Source organism: Prionailurus viverrinus, chromosome A1 (genome assembly GCF_022837055.1).
Source record: "Prionailurus viverrinus isolate Anna chromosome A1, UM_Priviv_1.0, whole genome shotgun sequence".
Lineage (NCBI taxonomy): Eukaryota > Metazoa > Chordata > Mammalia > Carnivora > Felidae > Prionailurus > Prionailurus viverrinus.
This window is the reverse complement of record NC_062561.1, coordinates 53,771,777-53,795,642: the sequence shown is the minus strand read 5'-3', so window position 1 is coordinate 53,795,642 and position 23,866 is coordinate 53,771,777. Positions and strand designations below refer to the sequence as shown.

Below are 23,866 nucleotides of genomic sequence, written 5' to 3'. Positions count from 1 at the left end.
TGGGAATTAGTGATTACTGTCCTAACAGGTTAAAATTTATGAACAACCTCAAAGGCAAGGGAGGTATCTCACGGTCTCAAAAGGCTAGACATTAGTATTTTTTTTCTCTGTTAAACGGAGATTTTTATTTTAACTGAGTATAAGATCTTCTAATTTCAAATTTCTAATTCGATCCTGAACACACTGTACAGAAAAATGTATTTTTACCTTAAATTCAGTTGATTTCATAAATACATAAAAATGGATTATCCTGGCCATAACTAGCTTACTCAAATATAATCAATATAATAAATATTCACATTAACTTCCAAGCCCCGAATCATATTCATTCAAAAATTATTTAGGCATCCTAACAAAGATTCCGATTTGTGAACTTCAGGACAGAGTGCAAAGGTGGTTCAGAATCCCCCAAGCACAACAGCAGCTGCTCTACCCCAGCTCACAGCAAATGAAGGGAAGTGTGCAGGATTTCACAGATCCAGAAGAGAATGTTAAGTTTTTAAAACTAATATTCTGATTCCCCTGACTAATGAGATTTAAGGCTACCATTGAATTGTACCACTTAGAAAGCATCCGGCAACATGCACACTTGAACCTTATAGATTTGAAAGGAGAAAAAAAAAAAATCCAAACAGAAAATGAAGTTTTTGATGTTGGACCAAAAGTGACACATCCATAATCAGAAACCAAGTGTAAATACCACAAGAACTAAAATACTACATTTTAATAAAGTGATGTGATAGGTGATCTAGTAATCTAAAATTACCATGTATGAAAGCTTAATTTCATTTAAAAATTACCACAAAAAAACAAGTACAGGTGTACAGGAACTTAATATGAGATAAAGAAGAGATCTAGTATTAGATCATATTTCTTATAAGTACATTCTAACTTTAATTTCCAAATCAGGCAACTAAATTAAATATTTTGTTTTCTTTACCCCATGCTACTGTTTGACCTCAAGGGGGTAACACAGGTACCTCAATCAACAATAAGAAATTCCATGCAGGGAGAATGAATGAGGAAAAACAATAGGCTCAATTAGCAAAACAAAACTGCATGTTTTATTTATCAAAGACAATGAAATAAATCAGAAAATACAGAGAAATACAAAAGAAGTTATAAAGTATAACTTATTTTTTCAGAAATGGAAAAATGTCCCTGAATACTTTTAGATGTATTTTTTAGTAGTCAGTGTCAAATAATAAACGAGCAACCAATTTTGTATGTTCTATATATCCGTATTAAATGATTTTTAAGTTGAAAAGAGGATATAATTTCCATCATTTTTAATGTTGGCATTCAAAAGCAAAAATCTAACTAAAAAGAAAACAGATGAGACACAAAATGATTTGCAAAATGGCAGTAGCTTATGAATGTAGATTCCAGTTGTAATAATGGTCACAGACACACATATTCTTGCAACACAAACACACACACACACACACACACACACACACACACACACACACCACACCCCCATATTCCACACGTTTCCATAACTTGAAGACAGATTAGTCTGCATATCTCAATTCAAGATAGGATTTTTATAGGTTATTCCTATAATCAAAGCAAGAAGCTACTAGTACAAGTTCTGATTTGCTTCGTTTAACAAACTAAACCTCTAAAGAAAAAATTATTACAATCATAATTGAAAGATACTTTTATTGGCTTTTTAAAAGACAAATGCAAATGAGAGTATCTTATTCAGAAAATTAACTTTCAAAAACATCTTAAATGAAATAAATAGAACATCTAATACAATCTCTTCCTCCAAGAATCTCTAAGATGGCAATGCTAAAAACCAAGCTTCTCAATTAAGAGTCCCTAAAACTGGCATGTCCCTTAAAAAGAAAAAAAAAAACAGGAAGATTTTTTTTTTTTTTATAAAGGACATGTGGAATACCCACATTTGCTTAAAATTTGTCCTAAAACAAACTATCTTTAACACCCAAATTTTCTCTATATATTAAGTTCACTTAATTTTAAATTAAAAGATATCCAGACAGTTTCTAAAACAATGCAGAAAGTAATTTATGCATGGTTATTTACAGAAAGAATATGCTAAATAATAATGTAAATATCATGTTCACAAATCTGACAAAGCTTTTCTATAATCAGCACTGCAGGTTTCAAAAACCTATATATAACAAAGGATGTTCCATGTGTAGAGTTACTAGATGAATCTAGAAGCCAGAAACTATAAAGCATTTGACATGGTTAATAATTTCATTTTATTATACTAAATGTCAGGTCAAAAGTCAATGGCATTTACATGCTGGAAGACTGTTTTTTACTCAGCTCTTTCAATTATACCAAACACCGAATGACCAAATATGACTGGACTTTACTGATACAACTTTACGGTCTCTTTCAAGTATACGCAAATCTTTTAAATGGGCACATATGCAAATGTGCAAAACGAATGAAATATAAATATTTAAGAGAATGAACAGAATTGGCCTTTAAGCATAAACCACCCTGCCATTCAATCTTGAAGATCTATCTTTTCTTCACTAATTTGTCTTCTGCTTTTAGTAGTCTTCTATTCTATTAAAGTTGTAGGTTTACAGATGATCTGGAAATTTCACATTGATATAAGAAAAGAATGTCTGGTCGATGTAGTCTAGGGACAAAGAAAGAATTAGTCTTAAAGTATATTAAAATGCAAATATCTAAATGATAGTACAAAAACCCATTTTATAGCAGTAGTACATCAAGTATATAATGCTCTTTTGGTAAAGATGACATAAAACAGCATATATCAGAATATATTTCAACATTTAAGCTTCTATAGAAAACCATCTAGAAAATATGTATATTATAGACTCTTGAAAATGCAAACAAGACAATCACAATACACTCAATGTTATTTCTTGCAAAGACATTTTAGTGGCTAAAGAGAAAATTGACCTCTTCTAGGTAGAGGTAAAAGAACATTCTTTAAAAATGCTGGTTTATTTTTGAGAGAGAAAGGGAGAGCGCGCGTACGCACAAGCGGGAGAGGGGCAGAAAGAGGAGGAGACACAGAATCTGAAGCAGGCTCCAGGCTCCAAGCTGTCAGCACAGAGCCCGATGCAGGACTTGAACCCAGGAACTATGAGATCATGACCTGAGCCTAAGTCAGACACTTAACCAACTGAGCCACCGAGGCGCCCCGAGGTAAAAGACCATTTAAAAGTATACTTTAATATTATCCAGAAATACAACTACATTCACTCTACTCTTCAGCAGAAATAAATAAATTATATTAGATAATGTAAAACTCATGTTATAAAGTTTAAGCGCTCAAATAAAAAAACCATACAATTTATTTATAAAAAGTATATTTAGTTATAGTAACTTTGGAACGTTTTGTACTTGTAGACAGATACAGAAGTTAAGTGTTTTAGCAGACATTTTGCTTATGGAGTTCAAATACTTTAAAAGTTCAAATCAATTATAGACATGAAGTATATGGTGCTTGTTTTAAAAATAGTATAGAGGGAAAATATATTTGTAAGCCATATATTCAATAAGGAGTTAATATCCAAAATAAAGAACTTGTATAACTTAATAACTGAAAAACCAAACAATCCAATCAAAAAATAAACAGAGGATCTGAACAGACATTTTTCCAAAGACATACAGATGGCCATCAAGCACACGAAAAAGATGCCCAACATCACTATACATCAGGGAAACGCATATGAAATTCACAATAAGATTATCACCTCATGCCTGTCAGCATGGCTATAATCAAAAAGATAAGAAACAAGTGTTAACAAGGACATGAAGAAAAGGGAAACCTTGTGAGCCGTTGGTGGGAAAGTAAATTAAGGCAACCATGCTGGAAAACAGCATGGAGCTTCTTCAAAAAATTAAAAGTAGAACTACCCTATGATCCAGCAATTCCACTTCTGGCTATCTGTGTGAAGAAAATGAAAAGAGTAATTCAAAAAGATACATGGACCCCTCTGTTAACTGTAGCATTATTTACAATAGCCTAGATACGGAAACTAAGTGCCCATCAATAGATGAATGGATAAAGAAGATGTGGGTGTGTGTGTGTGTAAAATGTAATACTACTCAGCCACAAAAAAGATACTGCCATTTGTGACAACATGGATGGACCTTGAGGGTATTATGCTAAGTGAAATAAGTCAAAGAAAGACAAATGCTGCACGATTTCACTTATAAATGCAACCAAAAAACAAACACACACACACAATAAAACAACATCCAGACTCATAGATACTGAGAACAGAGTGATGGCTATCAAAGGGGAAGGAGTTTTGGAGTGAGGGGGGCAAAATGAGTGAAGCGGATCAAGAGGTACAAACTTCCAGTTACAAAACAAGTAAGTCATGGGGAAGTAATTTACAGCATGGGGAATACAGTCAATAATACTGTATTAACTTTGTATGGTGGCAGATGATAACTAGACTTACTGTGATGACCAGTTCACAAAATATACAAATGTCAAATCACTGTATTATACACATGAAACTAATACAATATTGTATGTTACCTGTATTTCAATAAAAAATAATCTATTATAGAAAATAGAGATACAAGGTCCCTTCAGGTGAAGATACTACAGGTTGCACACAGCCTCCAGAAACTCACTGGATAACTAGTAAGAAATCCCTGCTCGTTTCTTTATTCCCGTTTATTCAAGTTGAAGCCTTCATTATTAGTATAAACTGACACACTTCAAGTAAACAATATCAGAGCTCCTATTTTCTTCACACAACTTTTACTCTCCGATCTAGTTTGTTAAGATCAGTGCACAGAAAATTACTTTCCAATCACAAATTTGTTTCTTGTTTTCTTCAACACATGTGTGACTTTCACATTGTTTTATACAAAGTGCCCATCCCTTCTATGTAAGTGCCTTATCCTATTTTTCCGACCTTTTAAATTTTGTGCTAATGGTTACATCCTGTGGTTAATCTTTAAAAAAGAAGTGTAAAAAGTCTGACTTAAAGTTTGCTTATTCATTATATATTTAAAAAATTGAAATTTCCAAAGAAATTCAATTTTTAAAATCTATTTTAAAAAGTTCACAACTTATTAAATTTTCATTAGTTAATTAACAGTATATCAATATATTAAATATGCTAAATTTAAGCAAACAATATGAGTGCAAACAATATGCATCTGGTGAATATGAATACATGAAGGGAACAGTTAATATGTTAAGATTTCTTACCTCTATAATAAGAAGAAATACCTTGTTCTATGAGCAGCTGCCATACTTTCAGACATGTTTCTGACTTTTAGATAATTAACAAATCCTCTGAAGAAAAGAAGCAGGCCTGAGAGGTTAAAATCACAGATACATTATGTTCTTATACAGAGGGGGTACCACAAATTTAAAATAGACAATTATAAACAAGATCCTCTCGGCTTAAAGAATTTAATCTGTAAAATTCCATTCATTCCATAACCTATTTTACATTATAATGATAATTCCATCTTAGAAAAATTTAATAAAAGTTTACTGCCTCCCAAAAATTCTTTCAATTTGTTAAGTCCAGATGTATCTAAATTAAAGTAAAGCAAATCCAGCCATGAAAATCCACAATTATAAAAAATATATACATTTATTCCATTTCTTTAAATAGAAAAGCTACCTAATGCATTTAATGTGATTCAACTCACAGAAATCCCATTTTTATATGAAACTTTTCTTTTTTTTGTTTTTAAAGAAATTTCTGGGTTTTTAAGTTTATTTATTTATTTTGAGAGAGAGCAAGCAAGAGAGAGGGAGAGAGAGAGAGAGAATCCCAAAAAGGCTGTCATATTCAGTACGGAGCCTGATGATACGGGGCTTGAATTCAAGATACATGATGAGATCATGACCTAGCTGAAGTCAGATTGACTGACTGAGCCACTCAGGCACCCCCATATAAAACTTTTCAATTAATACAACTACTAAGCAAACTTAAGACATATTTGCTAATATAAAGTATTCAAGAAGGAATATATGCGTGTAATTTGCTAACAACTGTGGGATAAAACCAAGAAGCCTGTCTAGCAATATCAAGTGCCTGTCATCTGTGAAATCTGTATTTGAAGACATGTGTGTTACATAAATAATTTTAATTATTACTTCTTATTTTCAAGTAATAATAAGACTAATTTATAATACAAATTCACATTAAGAAGACTCAGGAAAGACTTATGAAGCAACCACTCTAGTGATTTCTTAAATGATTTGGGATAGATCTTACTATATCTATTTAGTATTCTCTGTAATAGGAATTTTAAATAACAGCCATTTGCTAACAGGTCTCCTTAGTAATTGAAGGAGAGCAAGCATTGCCTGTGAAATGCTTCAAAGTTTCAGATGAAAAATATTAGTTAACCACAAAAAGCATTAGCATTATTAGTAAATTCTCTGATATACTTATTACGCATAGAATTCTAAGGGAAACATTTACTAACTTCAGTAAATATTTAACTAGTAATGGGAGGGGATGCAAAACAAAAACAGAAGATATATATACATATAGCAAATATATACAAATGCAAAGTTCCAAACTAAATTCGTACCCCAAATGCAAGACAGTAACCAAAGTACTAAAAAAGAGCATGGTTGTAATAGACAAAAAAGATAGAAGATACACAAATAATGACTTAAACAAGTGGTATAAATTTCAGCTAAATCTGATCACATCTGCTTCCCATATCCTAACTCCTTCCATTTGTGACTCCCACTCTGAATTCCACCTCATGCTCTTGCAGATGCTGTTCAAACATAATGCTATTGTGATCCAAATGTAAAAGCATTATTGAATAATGTAAACCAAAATTATTTGTGAAATCCCTTCTTTTGTCTATGAAAACTGCTGTTTCTAAGACATATTTTATTCTGCTCAACCATTTTCTAAAATAAACCAATTCATACCTAGAAACCAATCAATCATTCAGCAGCTATCATTTCTCAGTGTTCTACAATGTACTCAACATTCTTCTGAGTATATGTGAAAGCAACATTTTCATCATGGATTAAATTTTCGTATTTCCCTAAATGCTAGATAGATTATGGTTCTGATGTGGAAATGAGGTCATCCTCTGCATTCCACTCAGGCCTATAGTTGTCTTCCTAAGGTCCAATCATTAATAATATATTCAGAAGCAACTATACTCACCTAATATGCTTAAATATCTAATAGACTATATGTTTTTTTTCACTGTTAAATAAGTAGCTCAATAACGATCACAGAATTCAGGCAGTCAGAACACAATTAACAATGCAGAAAAACTGCCTAAACCCTCGTAAGAGTCTGGCTCCCTCACAAAATCACAACAGCAGAATAATTTCACTATAATTATTAAATAAAGAATACAGGATCTTTAGTGACCTTATCTGATCGCAAGAATTTGTTTCCATAAAGATCCTAAAGATCCAATAGCAGGACTAAACAAAAACTCAATGAGAACACTGCCACCTACTGAAATGCTATTATTTTCTGGTACAATAATGTTCCTAGAGAAATGTGGGCTTTTAAACTTCAGTATATTCTTCACGCCAGTAAATAAATCTGAAATGTGGATTAAAAACATCATGTGATTTTAAGATTAACTTATCATACATCTAAAGTGAAAATCACCAGGCAACAAAAATTGGAAATCCATAAAATTCATCAATATTAATAAAAAGACATGCCTTGTAAGAAGAAAACTCAACAGAAGTACTGGGGTCGTTAGGCATGAAGTCTTCTGCCTGGCTGATTAATGATTAATGCAGGGTATGTTTCAAAAGTATAAAGAACGTTTCAATGTTCCAAAAATAAGTAAAATGCATAGAACAACTATCCTACTCTCAACATCTCCTAGGATCGTTAAAAGAAATTATGCATGTATATTTTCCAAGATAAATGCCAAAGACATTTTTTAAAATCATTTTAGGGTGTTCAAGTTTTATATATTTAATTATCATCCAACCACTGATTTTTTAAATCGACAGGCTCTGGATTTTAAATCCAAAATCTAGAGTGCTATGTATAATTACCCAAATAGCTTAGATGATTTAAGTGCTAGGACAGGAGAACTTTACAACAGAAAAATTATTACCACCTAAGTTCCAACACAATGGGTTTACATCTTACAATTTGAGGAAATGTCAAAGTTAAACTAAATGTAAATTAAACTGAAATTTAATTAAGAATAAACTTACCAAGTACAAGAAATATCCACCAAAGCCAATACTGTCCATTGAAATATCCAGTAAAATAATCAGAAAACTATGGAGTGAACATAAATATATTAACCATATTTATGTACCTGAATTTGAAAATGAAAGATCAGCCTCAATTTCAGAATCATGTACCTCAAATAATCTCTAGCACTTAACACAAAGAGAAAAAAAAAATGCCTAATACATTATGTAATACATACATAATTACTTAATACATTATGTAATATATACATAGTTACTTGAGGAGAAAAAACTCTTTAAAATCTTTTATACAATAGCTAACAAACTTATATAAAGTATTTTAGAAACAAAAATGAGTTTCAAGATGCTTGTAAGAAAGAAAGGTAAATTCTATGTATCTGAATCCAACTTTCTCATTAAAGAGTTCACATGTCGGTTCTTTCTTCATAATCTCTCAAAACCACAACTACCATCCCAAACACACTACAGCAACCCGCTGCTTTAGATATTAACACCAAAAGCCACATTAGTTTAATCTTATCAGATGGGGATGTTCGGCTGACCTCTAAAAAGAAGAGCTTTTGACCTTCTGTACACCCCCTACTGTTAATCACTGCCAAGAATACTAGGCACATAAAGACCCCCAACTCACTAGACTCTTTTTATTTTCAAACTAGATGCTCCAGTATTCAGCTCTCAACAGTGAGCTGAGAACAGCTAAATGAACCTTGAAGTGGCATTTCAACAGTTCCTATTAGTGACCACGGTAGACAGTTTTATATGTTCTGTAAAATGAGAATATGAACAGGCAGATGGGAAGGGAGAGTTTGATGACAATGAACACGGCTATCTTTTCCTTGATTAGACTCTGGACGTCATGATTTTAATTACTGAAAAAAATTTTTGTAAAAAGTCAAACTAATTTTCTTCAGAGTTACTTCAGATAATTCTTCTCTATGACCCTTTAGCATTAAACAGTGTTGCAAATAGTTGTTTGTTGAAAGTAATATAACCTAGTCTAAAACTATTAAAAATTACGTTGTTTTATCTACTGTTTCCATTGGTCTCCAAACTGAATCTGATTTAACTAAAAATGATTTTATCAAATGGAGACTTGCCCTCAAGTCTGAAATTAAAAGTATCTACCTCCAACTTTTTTTGATAATTATTTCCAACTATCCGTTGGTATTTTCCACAGAAGCATTTTTAAAAATCCTATAGGTTTGGTAATAACCAAAATGCTTATAAACTGTAATAAAAATATCACTACGGAGGATGCAAATGTACTAAAGATTATCTAAATCTATTTTTAAAACCTTAAATATTTCCATAGGAAGTATTTATAATTAATAAATCAACTATAATCTAAATTCTCAGCTTAGAGTTTCAAAAATTTCAGAGATTAAAATTTTTAAAGTGCCATTATAGATGCAAATTCCAGACTCCTACATCATTAAAATAAGTACAAGGGAGAGCTAAAAAATTAGGAAAACATAGCTTGTAAAGTAGGACTGCACTATATTTTTTAATCAAGTGATTACTAATTATAAATAAAAGATTTTCATATGGGTTTTAGAGTCTATAAGAACGAAAAGAAATAAAGAAGCAAAGCAATACATTTAACTAATATTTAAATATATTGTAGAATATATTTAATAAATAATACTAACAGGCAAGAGACAACCAGAAAGAACATCATCATTCTTCACCAAAAATATTTGCCAAAGTTAGTTTTTACTTACTTCTGGGTAAAAAATATAATTACCTTCACCTTGAAATCAAAGAGAGACTTTGTAAAGTCCACTACATAAAAAGGATAAACTAATAAGCTTTTGAACTCATTACTGAGTGAGCAAAAATGTTTAAAATACCAACAGTCGCAGGGCTGAGCCAACTTGGGTTTTTTAATGAATAAATCCATCATGTTGACTGGCCAATCACAGGATGCAAAAAAAAAAATTTTGAAAAATAAATTAACTGACAATAGGAATTTATCTAATTTTATTTTATTAATGTAACACCAGCATTTTATTGTTTACATCCTGTCTACTTTCAAAAAGAGTTGTTAGTTTTTAACAAAACACATATGCATTTTCAAACAAATAATAAAAAGATCAAAAGCCGTAGACAGAAATAATACCAGAATTGGCTAAAGATATTTACATTAAATCTGAGGTTCATGGAAACTCAGAAACAAAAAGAAAAGCTGCAGTATGATTTATAAATTACTTATTGTCTAATAAAATAAAACAGGTTTTCAGGAGAAACCCTTTCTCTCAGCACTGAGCTCCACAGGGAATTTATTGTTTGGAGCATTATAATAAAAGTCAAAATGCAGTGTCATAGAGGCAGTACAGAACCAAGAGAACATGCACTGAACTGGGATCAAGCTAGTTTCTAATTCACATACAAACTATGGGATGTGGAGCAAGTTATTAGACTTTTTTTTATTCTTAGCTTCATCGTCAATATAATGGCTGCATTGTCACGAGCATCACTGATACAGGTAGGGGGTCAAGAATTTGATGTTGGTAACGAATTCTGCTTGGAACATAGTAAGTACTCAATGAATGGCTGCCATTATTACTTTATACAAAAGATCTTTAAAAATCCTTTTCTTGTATCAATTCTCAGTATACACTAAAGGCATGACATTAACCTTAACTCAGTAGCAGTACTTTATTTTTTTTAAAGGCACATTTTATGGTTTGGGTTTTTTTTTGTTTTTTTTTTGTTTTTTTTAGTTTATTTTTTTTTTAGTAATCTCCACACCTATGTGAAGCTGGAACCCACGACCCTGAGATCAAGAGTCACATGCTCTTCTGATTGAGCCAGTCAGGTACCTTTCAGTAGCGCTATTATAAAGGGAAACTAAACAGTCCTGGTGATCAAACTTGATGCTAGTATATACCTTACAAAGCTTTGAGCACCTCTAGTCTTTGAATTTAAGTTCCCCACCTCATCACATTAACTGGAGTTAATTACTAGATAATCAAGCCCCTCCCAACTAGGGCTACTATGGGAGAATTAGGAGCTAATACCCCTAGGGCATAGGTTGCATATAATGGACTAGACTACCTTCTTTTTTATAAATTTAGAATACACAAATTTATTAAGCTTAGGAGAACTGAAAAAACAGTCCTCAAATCATTTTGTGTTCTGTGACTAAGATGAGAAATCCTATTTGAATAACAGTAATTAGTTCTATTACTAATATAACCATAACCAATGGACATATCTAACTTCAACTCTTTTGAGGTTCTCTAGTAGTAACTTCTACATCATCTACTCCTATATCATCTCTTTATATTTGTATGGTCCATAACACCTTAACAGATTTCTGCTCATCGTGGGAATCCACTCCACAACTTTTGAAATGAAATTATAAAAAGAATCTGCCAGGGGGCTATTCTTACAATAGCTCTAGTTTTAATCATCTTAGAATCCATGCAATAAGGTCTCACCCAAGAATCAACTGATTAATAGCCAAAACCTTAATCTGGTCTGAACACAGACAAGGTCTGATAAGATTACTGAAACTCTGGGAGGCAGTAAGTTTAAAAATAAAGCAAAAACACATTAAATCCAGTTTTAATTTTTTAAATCAATTTGATAATATAGATGCATAACAAGTGTCTGAAGCACGTAAGGGAAGCTGACATTTTACTATGTGACTGTACCGAATATTTTAGGAGCATTTGAGCATTCATTCAATTAGAAATCAATGTTTAAATAAATATGATTTGTTGAAATTATGCATTTTATCAACTGTAGAATAGCATTTAAATGTATAGGTTACTTGTAAGAAAACTTATTAAAACAATAAATAAAGGCACTCCTGATCATTCTCCTAGGCCTTACCCTAAAGAAACCAGGGAAAAGGCTTCATCAAAAGGAGCCAAAGGGGGCCTTCAAAAGGCAAAGAGCTGGGGGAAAGCTATGCTAACAACACTACTGCTGGTGGAATGGACACAGAAAATTATTATGGGACAAGCTTTGAGATGGGAGAAAGAAGAGGACTTGGCATTATCTCCCAACACACCATCTCGTAAGTGATAAGAAGTAGACAGAGGGTGAATCCCAGGAACAACAGAGAAATGAGAAGAAAGGCTGAGAAGGAACATAAAGGAAAAAAGGTGAGTTCTGATAGCCACCTCAGGGGCCTTAGTTTACTTTTGAGTTCTTAATGCTACCCCCCCCCCAAAAGAGTGGGAAAATAACTAAATCCATGACAATTTACTAACTGATAGAAATTTTTATGTTTTGACTGATCACAATAGTCATAGACACAGTTTACTGAGCACATTTGTGCAGCAACTGGGTGAATACTTTAATTCTATCACCTCTAAGACTCACAAAAATCTTGAAAGGCAGCTATTACCAACCCATTATGAAGAAACTAATGCTCAGAAAAATTAAAAATTTAAGGTTAGAACACTGATATAAGTAAGACTCAAACTCAATTTTTTCTGTTTTCAAAGCTCTTTCCACGTAGTAAACAAGCTCTCATTTAAAATGTTCATCTCACAGAGATCACTACAATAATAAGAGGTAAGAATAAGTCTCAAAATAATTGAACTCCTAGACATAAAATGAACATTCATGAACCACAGATTTTCATACATTTTAATTTTAGAGATAAGAGTAATAGACACTATCAAAACACTCACCCTAACGATAAGGATCCATTTGATCAATGAAAGTCCAAATCCACATATGGCACCATATCTCCCAGCTATGGTATTGGTGATACAGAAGGATAAACAAAACCCAAGCCAGTTGAAAATAAATGCCACTAAAAGCAAGAGAAGTAAAAAGTTCTTTTAAAGATCACACTTTGGAAACAAATTAACAAAGACGTAATATTAACACTACTTTACTGCACAATGGAAATAACACTCCCGTTTCTTTTGACTCTGTACCAATTAAGTCTTCTTTACAGACTGTAGTTTACCTTTTGCAAATGTATTAGCTATTAACTATACATTAACAAACAGGTACGCTTGGTTTCTTGTCAGTTTGGCCAAGAGGAATCAATTCCTTAAAATGTGTCACCACTAGGTTAAACTGCATTTTTAAACCAGCTAATAAACCAAGTCACAGGGTAGCTCCCTTGTGATCCCACCCTAAGCAATCAGCCAACCAAACTGGATTTTTTAAAAAGCAATATTAAAGATGAATCACATAAATTATAAAATATTTCCAGAGAAGATACTGTTCATTGCCTCTTCCTCCTACTTAACAAAACCTGTTTTTCCCTCTCCTGAAGAATCCACCTACCTACAAAGTCTTTAGTTTAGGGAAGTCTGGACTCCATACTTAACTCCAAAAGGTGAATCCTGAGTAGTCTGGGGGGAAAAAAAAATCACAGGAGGCCAAAACTCCCTGCCAATTTTTTTTTTGAAATAGGATTTCTGAAAACCATTCTTCAGTTCTTAAAAACACATCAAGGAGATGGAGAATGGAATATAGGTTAAATAACAGTGGCTCTAAATTAATCACTGTTGAATCTGAATGATAAATACATAGAAGTTTATTACATTCTTGCCTAGTTTATGAATTTCTACTATATGTGTGTGTGTGTGTGTGTGTGTGTGTGTGTGTATACATACTGTGTTTATTTTTTTAAATACTGCTTTCCCCCAGATGTCTAGTTTGGATGTGATACCTGGAACCACTGCAGGGATCTTGCTATCAGCCTGAGGATTAAACTGTAACTCCAAACGGGCTAGAGAATGAAGGAAATCCAGGAGGAGCAGAGCTATAGCACTGATACTTGCTACGGCTGGGATCTGCTTGTTCATGGATTTTCTGTTTTGTGAGATAATCTCCTAACTATTTAAAATAGTTGAATGAGGGTTTTCTATTACTTGTAGCAGAAACCATTCTGACACAGGTCCTTGAGATATAATCAGAGTGCCCTGTGTCCAAGAGAGTAACATTACCAAATAATAACAGTAACAACAGTAAAACCGAAGATCAATTTGAACAGAACTTTGTCCTATTCACTGCCCATCCTCTTACCCCAAATATCTCCACCCAACTCTCAGGGTAAACAAAGTAAATTATCTAGAGAAATGCTGACTTTTTCAGAATTCTGAAGACAGAGAGGAAACATTTTAGGATAAATTTAAATGAAATAGCTATTTCTTCAAAGCAATTTCCCTACTCCTGTAATTTCTTCCTTCCCAATGTCTTCTATAATTTCTTCTTTCTCCAAATGCTTTCCTGATCATTTATGGTAAGCTATGTTATATGGTGCAACAGTCAGGAGAATGAATTTTGAAGTAAGAGACCTGTGTTTGAGTCAAAGTGTACTCACTCACTAGATAAATGACCTTGGACTCACTACTGACTCTGGTGAGCCACAGTTCTCTGATCTGTAGTACTACTTCACAAGGCTGATAAGGGGATTAAGTGAGATAATCAATTTAAAGAGTTTAACATGGTATAGAATCTGGCACATGGTGATCCCTAAGTAAACGTTAGCCATTATTACTACCCATACAAGATGATCTCTTTACAGAATAGGTTATATCTTTTCAAAAAAAAAAAAAAAAAAATTCAGGTGACACTACTGGAAATAAAACTTGTTTACACTCCACACTTTCTTTTTTGTAAACCCAGATACTGATCAGTACTTCGCTGTCCTCTGCATCTGTTATCCAGTGCCCCCCAGCCACACTGCTTCTTCCACTTGCTCCAGGAACCTACCCTGCTCTACAAAGCGGGATGTTTACACTTTAATTAATTAAAATGACAGGAAATTTAAAATTTAGTCCCTCAGTCACACTAGCCACATGTCAAGTGCGCAATGGTCACATCTGGCTTGTAGCTACCATATTGGACAGCAGAGATACAGAATATTTCCAGCATCATAGAATATACTATTAGACATAGCTGTTCTACATCCAATGGGTTAATATTTGTGTTATCTGTGGAGAAACCATGCAACAGCTTTATGTAATATCTTCCTGTCTATTTAAAATAAAGAATTTACATTAATAAATAGCAGTAAAGATTCCCAACCTATGTGCCATATGTGTGCTGTGACTGGCTGAGGCAGTTACTCTCCTCCTCCTCAGTGGGTGGGTGAGGTCTGGGGCAGAGGACAGACTGCCAGCAGCCATGAGCAACTTATTACTTTATCCCAGTGATGCCTCAGTCTATCATTTTAAAAGCATGTCACATGGTTAAAACACAGGAAGCACTGATGGGGAAAATACAAAACAGCGAAATATTCCAAAAGTGCATTTTCACCTCTGAGCATGTTTAGTTCAGGGGAAAATTCAACATTGTTTTCTTCAAAATCAGATCTACTGGTATCTAGTACACATACCACTGTACCCACACCAGAAATAAGATCCAAAAAACAAAAAAGTACCTATTGAGTCATCATGTTTTCTCTTTTTGCACTCTGCCAGCAGCAGGGATTCCTACAAGCTATGCTCGTGCAATATAACGTATTATGGACTGAACTGTGTCTCCTTAAAACCCTAACTCCCCAGTGTGACTGAATTTAGAGATAGGGCCTTTATGGAGATAATTAAGGATATAAAGGTAGAGCCCTAATCCACTAGGATTGGTGACCTTATAGGAAGAGGAAGAGCACTAAGGGAGCTCTCTCTCCACCCACATGTAGAAAAGAGACCATGTGAGACACAGCAAGACAGCCGTCCACAGCCAAGAAGAGGACCCCTCACCAGAAACCAAATTTTCCAGCACTTTGATCTTGGACTTCTAGCCTCCAGAACTGTGAGAAAATAAACTTGCACTGTTTAAGCCACCCATATGGTAGTATTAGCTCTAAGAGACTAATACATAACTTTATCCATCTGTAATTGATTTAAGCACTAGGAAAAAAACAAAGTTGGTGACTACTTGAGTGTAGACACATTCACTTTTTTAAAAAAATTTTTGAATGTTTATTTTATTTTTGAGACAGAGCATAAGCAGGGTAGGGGCAGAGAGAGGCAAAGACAGAGGATCTATAGAGGGCTCCGTGCTGACAGTAGAAAGCCCGACGCAGGGCTTGAACTCACGAACCACAAGATCATGACCTGAGCTGAAGTGGGATGCTTAACCAACTGGGCCACCCAGGGGCTCCAACAGATTCACCTTTTATGGCCTTGGCCTGTAAGATAGCAAGTAAAGCTGAACAGGTCTTAAAACACAGAAAGGGCAGAAGCATTAAATTCTGAATCCTCTATGACATGTCTGAATTGGCAAAAAAGAAAATAAATGTATGCTAAACCTTAAGTGTGTAAAATCCATAAAAGAAACATGTAGTAGAGGCAGGTGAATGTAATATGCCTAGGGAAAAAGACAGGAACACTTTTCTTTCAGCTTTACTTCATTTGTGCCATGTTTCCCTGGAAACTTAGGACAAAGCTTAAAAGGCATAGGGCACCTAGTCCCCACACAGTCAAGGCCCAACATGGAATCCAAAGAAGGAACAGACTTCCAAAACCTATATTCCTTAGAAAAAATAAAACTGGGGGGAGCAAGCAGCTGCAAAGCAGGGCAATTAAGAAAAGTTGGTAAAGAATGCAAAGTGTTGCTCCAATTACACTCTCCACAGTCACGTTCACAGTGCCCTTCTTTGTATGAAAGTGAGTCAGACAGGTTAATGACATTTGAAAGAAGGCTGCCAATCAGTTTAAATCATGTAAAAGGTGAATTCTCAATTAAGGATGTGGAAGGAGAACATTACTACAAACTACCTTCACCCAAAAGCACTCTATAATTTATGACATTTCACATATTTTAACTTATTTGATCTTCTCATTAGCCTTTTAAGAAGGGCAAAGTCAGAATTAATTCCATTCTACAGAAGGACAAATTGAGACCTAGAACAGCAAAGTGCCACATAAACTCACAAAGCAAGTAAGAGGTATAGGTAGGATAGGCACATCCAAGCCTTTCATGTCTTCTATGCACTGATCTCTTTCTTACATATACCTCCCATCTACAGAAAGAGGGTAGCAGAACAGCCTAGAAAGCAATATTGTACACTAGTTATCCATTAATAAGACTTTACTTTTAAATTTTCAAAAGCCACAAGACACTTATTAATTACAAAAGGAAAAAACAGTGAAGAAAGCTAGCAGACACCACCTTAACCTGATGAGAACTGACATCACCAGTAAAAAGACATAACTGGATCACTGCCTCCTGATACAATGCACTGAGAAGGACACATCGTATCTATGGTATTTGTGTAGCAACTGGGCGAATGCTTTAATCATATCACTTCTAAGCCTCACAAAAATCATGAAAGGCAGCTGTTACCAGCTCATTATGAAGAAACTAATGCTCAAAATTATTTAAAATTTAAAGTTAGAACACTGATATAAGTAATACCCAAACTCGATTTTTTGTTTTCAAAGCTCTTTCCATGTAGTAACGGGCTCTCATTTAGTAAAGTTACAAAATGTTCACACCACAGAGATCACTACAGTAAGTATAAAAGGTAGGAATAAACCCTAGAAGTAAAGTTTTCTAAGCAGAGTCCATTCCATTTTTAAGCACTAGAGTTCAAGGTCATTTCCAGACCATCAATTATCCAATGAATTCAATCTTAATTTCTAGCTTTTAACTAACAACTGACTTTCATTCCATTGTCTTAAGAAGTCTGTTAAACAAGCAAGTTAGGCATGTATGAGACATTTTGCTGTGACACTTCAAGGGATTATGAAAAGCAAAAATTATCAAGGGATACATACATTTCTTTCTCTACATTTTCTGGACATAAACATGCAATTATTTTACAAATTTATGTGTAAACTTTTTTCAGGATTACATATGGTAAGAGACTGAAAAATGGATGTTGAAACAGAATAGGCAAGAATTAAGCCACCAAAGAGTTTTAACTGAAATATTCTTACTGATATTCACCGTAGTTTGTATTCACACAACTTTTATTACCTGAAATGCTTAAGCTATAAACCATATTAAAGAAAATCTATTTCTGACAACCAATAAGTATTGGTGAGGATGTGGAAAAAAAGGAACCATCACACACTGCTGGTAGGAATGCAAACTGGTGCAGCCACTGTAGAAAACTCTATGAAGTCCCTCAGAAAGTTAGAACTGAAGTATCCTATGATCCAGTAATCACACTACTGAGTATGTACCCAAAGAATATAAAAACACTAATTCAAAAGGATATATGCTACCCTATGTTTATTTCAGCATTATTTACAATAGCCAAATTATGAAAACAGCCCAAGTGTCTACCGATAGATGAATGAAGAAGATGTGATGTGTATACACACACACACACACACACACACACACACACACACAGAGTAATATCATTCAGCCATTAAAAAAAAATGAAATCTCGGGGCACCTGGGTGGCTCAGTCAGTTGAATGTTCGACTTCGCCTCAGGTCATGATCTCACAGTTTATGGGTTTGAGCCCTGCACTGGGCTCTGTGACAATAGCTCAGAGCCTGAAGCCTGCTTCGGATTCTGTGTCTTCTTCACTCTCTGCCCCTCCCCTGCTTGCACTCTGTTTCTCAAAACTGAATAAACATTAAAAAAAAAAAAACTAAAAAAAAAAAAAAAGAAATATTGCCATTTGCAACAACAAGGATGAAGCTAGAGAGTATAATGCTAGGTGAAATAAGTCAGAGAAAGACAAATATCATATGATTACGCTCATGTGGAATTTAGGAAACAAAGGCAAGCAAACGAAAAAAAAAAAAAGAGAAACAAACCAAGAAACAGACTCTTAACTATAGAGAACAAGCTGACAGTTACCAGACAGGAGGCGGTGGGGGAGGGGAATGGGTGAAATAAGTGATGGGGATTAAAGAAGATACTTATGATGAATACTGAAAATGTACAGAACTGCTGAATCACTATATTGTACACTTGAAACTATTATAACACTATGTATGTTAACTGTACTGAAATTAAAATGAAAAATTTTTAAAAATTAAAAAAAATCTATTTCTGAACCACAGAAATAGAAAATAGAACAGAATCTAAATCTAGACAATAGCTACTATTAGATAGTGGAAGCATGAAAAATATACCAAGTTGCAATTTGAAGAACAGCCACTAGATGGTAGTGATTACAAATAAATCTATGCTCATCAAAGCAAATAAACTCAAACACTGGCCTACAGTCTACCACAAAAAAATATGTTAGGAAATGAAGTCTGAAAATAATATATATTTTTACTCTTATAATATTGGTGCAGTACTTATAGAATGGGATGCATAAAAAAATAAGGTGTAGAGGCATTAGTAAAAATGCAGTAAAAGTAGGTGATTTACACTAAATATATTAAATATATTTATATTAAATTATATACCACCACAGGCCAAGTAAGGTCAACCACGTGTCTAGGTTACCAAACACAACACTGTTTAATCAAGAAAAATGTTTTCAAATCTAAAAAAAAATAAAGGTTAAAAAGATAGCAGGGTTGGGGCGCCTGGGTGGCGCAGTCGGTTAAGCGTCCGACTTCAGCCAGGTCACGATCTCGCGGTCTGTGAGTTCGAGCCCCGCGTCAGGCTCTGGGCTGATGGCTCAGAGCCTGGAGCCTGTTTCCGATTCTGTGTCTCCCTCTCTCTCTGCCCCTCCCCCGTTCATGCTCTGTCTCTCTCTGTCCCAAAAATAAATAAACGTTGAAAAAAAAAATTAAAAAAAAAAAAAAAAAAAAAAGATAGCAGGGTTAAGTGAAATCGAGAAATAGAGAAATAATCACTAAGCTCTGAGTCAAATAACTAGATGGTATTAAATCACATTTTTATTCCTAAGAAACAGGTCTTTATACTAAAAATAGCCCAATTAATTTAAATTCTCTTTTCCAATTAAGATTTTTAAAAGCTATAACCATTAGAGGAATTAATATTTACGCTCTTAGCAAAATATGTGGAAGACTTGATAATAAAGGCTTACTAGTTAAACTAAAACTAAGAAAAAAGTCAGTTTACTAGACTGACAGCACAAGACAGTAGTTATCTGTAGCCAAAGTGTTCCTTTCTACTATACCCAACATTGTATCTAATTACAAACTTTAACTAAAACCACAAGATTTAAATATTGCATATACATCAGCTGGCTGCGAAGCAGAACATAAGGTACTGAATTTGAAGAGAAAACGTAACCATCTTCCCACTAACCTACCATTTCTGAGTAGTTATCTACTTCTGTTCTTCAGCAGGTGAAATGAAAGCAAGCAAGCAAGAAACCATTTCAAAATGGAGGATTAGGGATTTCCCAGACTCAAAAGTAACTCAAGAAGAATTTTCTATTTTTAGATTTGAATGTGATACTTTAAATAAGTAAAATATTCCTCAGTTTTATTATCAAAATAAACATTATACTTAAAATGAATGAAATATGCATTCTGTGAAAGCTTGGTCATTTAACCAGGTTGAGGGCAGAAATTCACCATATCCTAGTCTAAGAAATTTACTTACATGAATATTGGGTTTCTAAAACTTAATTTTAGCAATTAAACAATTCAAGTGTCATAATATTATGTACTGAGTATACTATATGCCAATCCCTGTATTAGGAATTTAAATAATAAGACTATAACACAGTCTTCCCTCAAAGCATAAAGCATACTTTATAAGTTCAGATATTAAACTAAGAATTCTGCAACATGTTAAAAAAAAAAATCTTACTTAGGTTTCTGGTCTTCTAATCATTTACCATTCCCCCAAAGAAGACATACTTGATTTCTTTTGTGTCTCAAATCACATTATTCCAGTTGCCCAAAATATTTCCTTTTCCAACCCTTCTTTCGTGCCTTATAAAGACGCTCAAATGGAAGTCCTTTGCCCCAAAAGCAGAAGTTAATAGTTTCATTCTGCCTGGTCCTACATCACTGCATGGACATGCAACATTTTTCATGCAAAAACATATTTAGCTTGGGGCGCCTGGGTGGCGCAGTCGGTTAAGCGTCCGACTTCAGCCAGGTCACGATCTCGCGGTCTGTGAGTTCGAGCCCCGCATCGGGCTCTGGGCTGATGGCTCAGAGCCTGGAGCCTGTTTCCGATTCTGTGTCTCCCTCTCTCTCTGCCCCTCCCCTGTTCATGCTCTGTCTCTCTCTGTCCCAAAAATAAAAATAAAACATTGAAAAAAAAAAAAAATTTAAAAAAAAAAAAAAAAAGAAAAAAAAAACATATTTAGCTTAAATATGCTTATATAACTCTATACAATCAGTATCTAGCATAATGATTGCAATACACAGTTGTGTTTAATAAATTCTAGGATTTTTATGGTCTCACATGATCACATATCAGAAACAATTTATATTTTACACTAATTAGACATACTTTAACAATATTTGCCTTTCTTCACTATCTATGTTACTTTAAATACACATGTAGCCAGTATACCCAAAGAAACAATGTGGAAATGAAAAATCACTTACTGAAAAACGCCAGCATAAAAATTCCATCATTACCCACTCGGAGCTGGTCTGCATCACTAAAGTCATCTCTTGGTTGACACTCTTCCTCCTGAATCTGTAAAACATGTAACATTAGACTAGCACACTAAAAACTAATTACAACTTTATTATCTTAAGTATAAAGATAAAAAATTAAATAAAATCAAATGTCCTCAATTTGTTGTATAGACAAAATGATACAGAGAATACAATATCTGGCACAAAGTAATCAAAAACATTAGCAAGAATTCATTTTTCATGGGCACCCTTAAAAAGGGTTAAACAAAAAAGATAAAAACTAAATACTGGATTAATGAAAATGATATCAAGAAAGATGTGACTGACACTGTGCATTTGCATCCAATGGGAAAGAGGAATTTTCATGATCATTGGTGGAGTGTAAATTATATGACCTCTATGGCTGGCAACTTGGCAATATTTATCAAAAATAAAAATGTAACCTACAACTATATGGTCAATTAATCTTCAACAAAACAGGAAAGAATATCCAGTGGCAAAAAGACAGTCTCTTTAACAAACGCTGTTGGGAAAACTGGACAGCAACATGCAGAAGAATGAAACTGGACCGCTTTCCTATACCATACACAACAATAATTCAAAATGGATGAAAGACCTAAATATGAGACCCAAAATCATTAAAATCCTAGAGGAAAATCCAGGCAGTAACCTCTTTGACATTAGCCGTAGCAACTTCTTACTAGATACATCTCTCCGGAGGCAAGGGAAACAAAAGAGAAAATAAACTATCGGGACTTGATCAAAATAAAAACCTTCTGGGGCACCTGGGTGGGTGGCTCAGTCGGTTAAGCATCTGATGTCGGCTCAGGTCATGATCTCACAGTTCATGAGTTCGAGCCTCAGGTAAGGCTCTGTGCTGACAGCTCAGAGCCTGGAGCCTGTTTCGAATTCTGTGTCTCCCTCTCTCTGCCCCTCCCCCACTCATATTCTGTCTCTCTCTCTCAAAAATAAACATTAAAAAAATTTTTTTTAAGTAAGTAAATAGGGGCGGCTAGGTGGCTCAGTCAGTTTAGCATCCCACTTTGGCTCGGGTCATGATCTCGTGGCTCATAAGTTCAAGCCCCACATCCAGCTCTGTGCTGACAGCTTGGAGCCTGAAGCCTGCTTCGGATTCTGTGTCTCCCTCTCTCTCCCCCTCTCCCCTGCTTCCGCTCTGTCTCTCTCTCTCTCAAAAATAAATAAGTAAGGGGCGCCTGGGTGGCTTGGTCGGTTAAGCATCCGACTTCGGCTCAGGTCATGATCTCACAGTCCGTGAGTTCAAGCCCCGCGTCGGGCTCTGTGCTGACAGCTCAGAGCCTGGAGCCTGTTTCAGATTCTGTGTCTCCCTCTCTCTCTGCTCCTCCCCTGTTCATGATCTGTCTCTCTCTGTCTCAAAAATAAATAAACGTTAAAAAAAATTTTTTTTAATAAATAAATAAATAAGTAAATAAATAAACAAACAAACAGCTTCTGCACAGTGAAGGAAACAAAACTAAAAGGCAAACTATGGAATGGAGAAGATATTTGCAAATGACATATCTAAAAAAGGATTAGTATCCAAAATGTATGAAGAACTTATAAAACTCAACACCCAAAAAATGAATAATCCAATTAAAAGGTGGGCAGAAGGCATGAATAGATTTTTTTCCAAAGAAGACATCTAGATGGCCAACAGACACAAGAAAATACTCACCATACTTCATCATCAGGGAAATGCAAATGAAAACTACAATGAGATACCACCTCACACCTGTCAGAATGGCTAAAATCAAAAACACAAGAAACAACAGGTGTTGGTGAGGATGTGGAGAAAACAGAACCCTCCTGCAGTGTTGGTGGAATGTAAACTGGTGCAGCTATTCCGGAAAACAGAATGGAGGAAGGTTCCTCAAAAAGTTAAAACAGAAATAACTCTATGATCCAACAACTGCCCTGCTAGGTATTTACCCAAAGAATACAAATATACTACTTCAAAGGGAGACACGCACCTCAGTGTAGCATTATCTACAACAGCCATATTATGAAAACAGCCCAAGTGTCTGCTGATTGATGAATGGATAAAGAAGACATGGTACATACATACAATGAAATATTACTTGGCCATAAAAAAGAATGAAACCTTGCCATTTGCAATGATGTGGATGTGATGTGGAGCTAAACACAGTATTTTGCTAAGCGAAGTCAGTCAAAAACAAATACCACATGATTTCACATATGTGAAATTTAAGAAACAAAACAAAGGATCATAGGGAGAAAGAGAGAAACCAAGAAACAGACT

General features: G+C 34.3%; 1 protein-coding gene across 2 annotated transcripts in view; it reads right to left on the bottom strand.

The window, feature by feature from the left end:
- Positions 1–1,379: 1,379 nt before the first annotated feature.
- NDFIP2 (Nedd4 family interacting protein 2) overlaps positions 1,380–23,866 on the bottom strand; it is a 65,809-nt gene continuing 43,322 nt past the window's right edge. For both annotated transcript variants that reach the window (XM_047870668.1, XM_047870677.1), the window contains exons 6-10: positions 21,553–21,646; positions 12,820–12,944; positions 8,168–8,234; positions 5,195–5,300; positions 1,380–2,626 (exon numbers count right to left, since the gene is read on the bottom strand). In XM_047870668.1, coding sequence (XP_047726624.1) covers positions 5,197–5,300; positions 8,168–8,234; positions 12,820–12,944; positions 21,553–21,646 — 390 coding nt within the window. In that variant the 3' untranslated portion in view covers positions 1,380–2,626; positions 5,195–5,196. The remainder of the gene's footprint in view (positions 2,627–5,194; positions 5,301–8,167; positions 8,235–12,819; positions 12,945–21,552; positions 21,647–23,866) is intronic.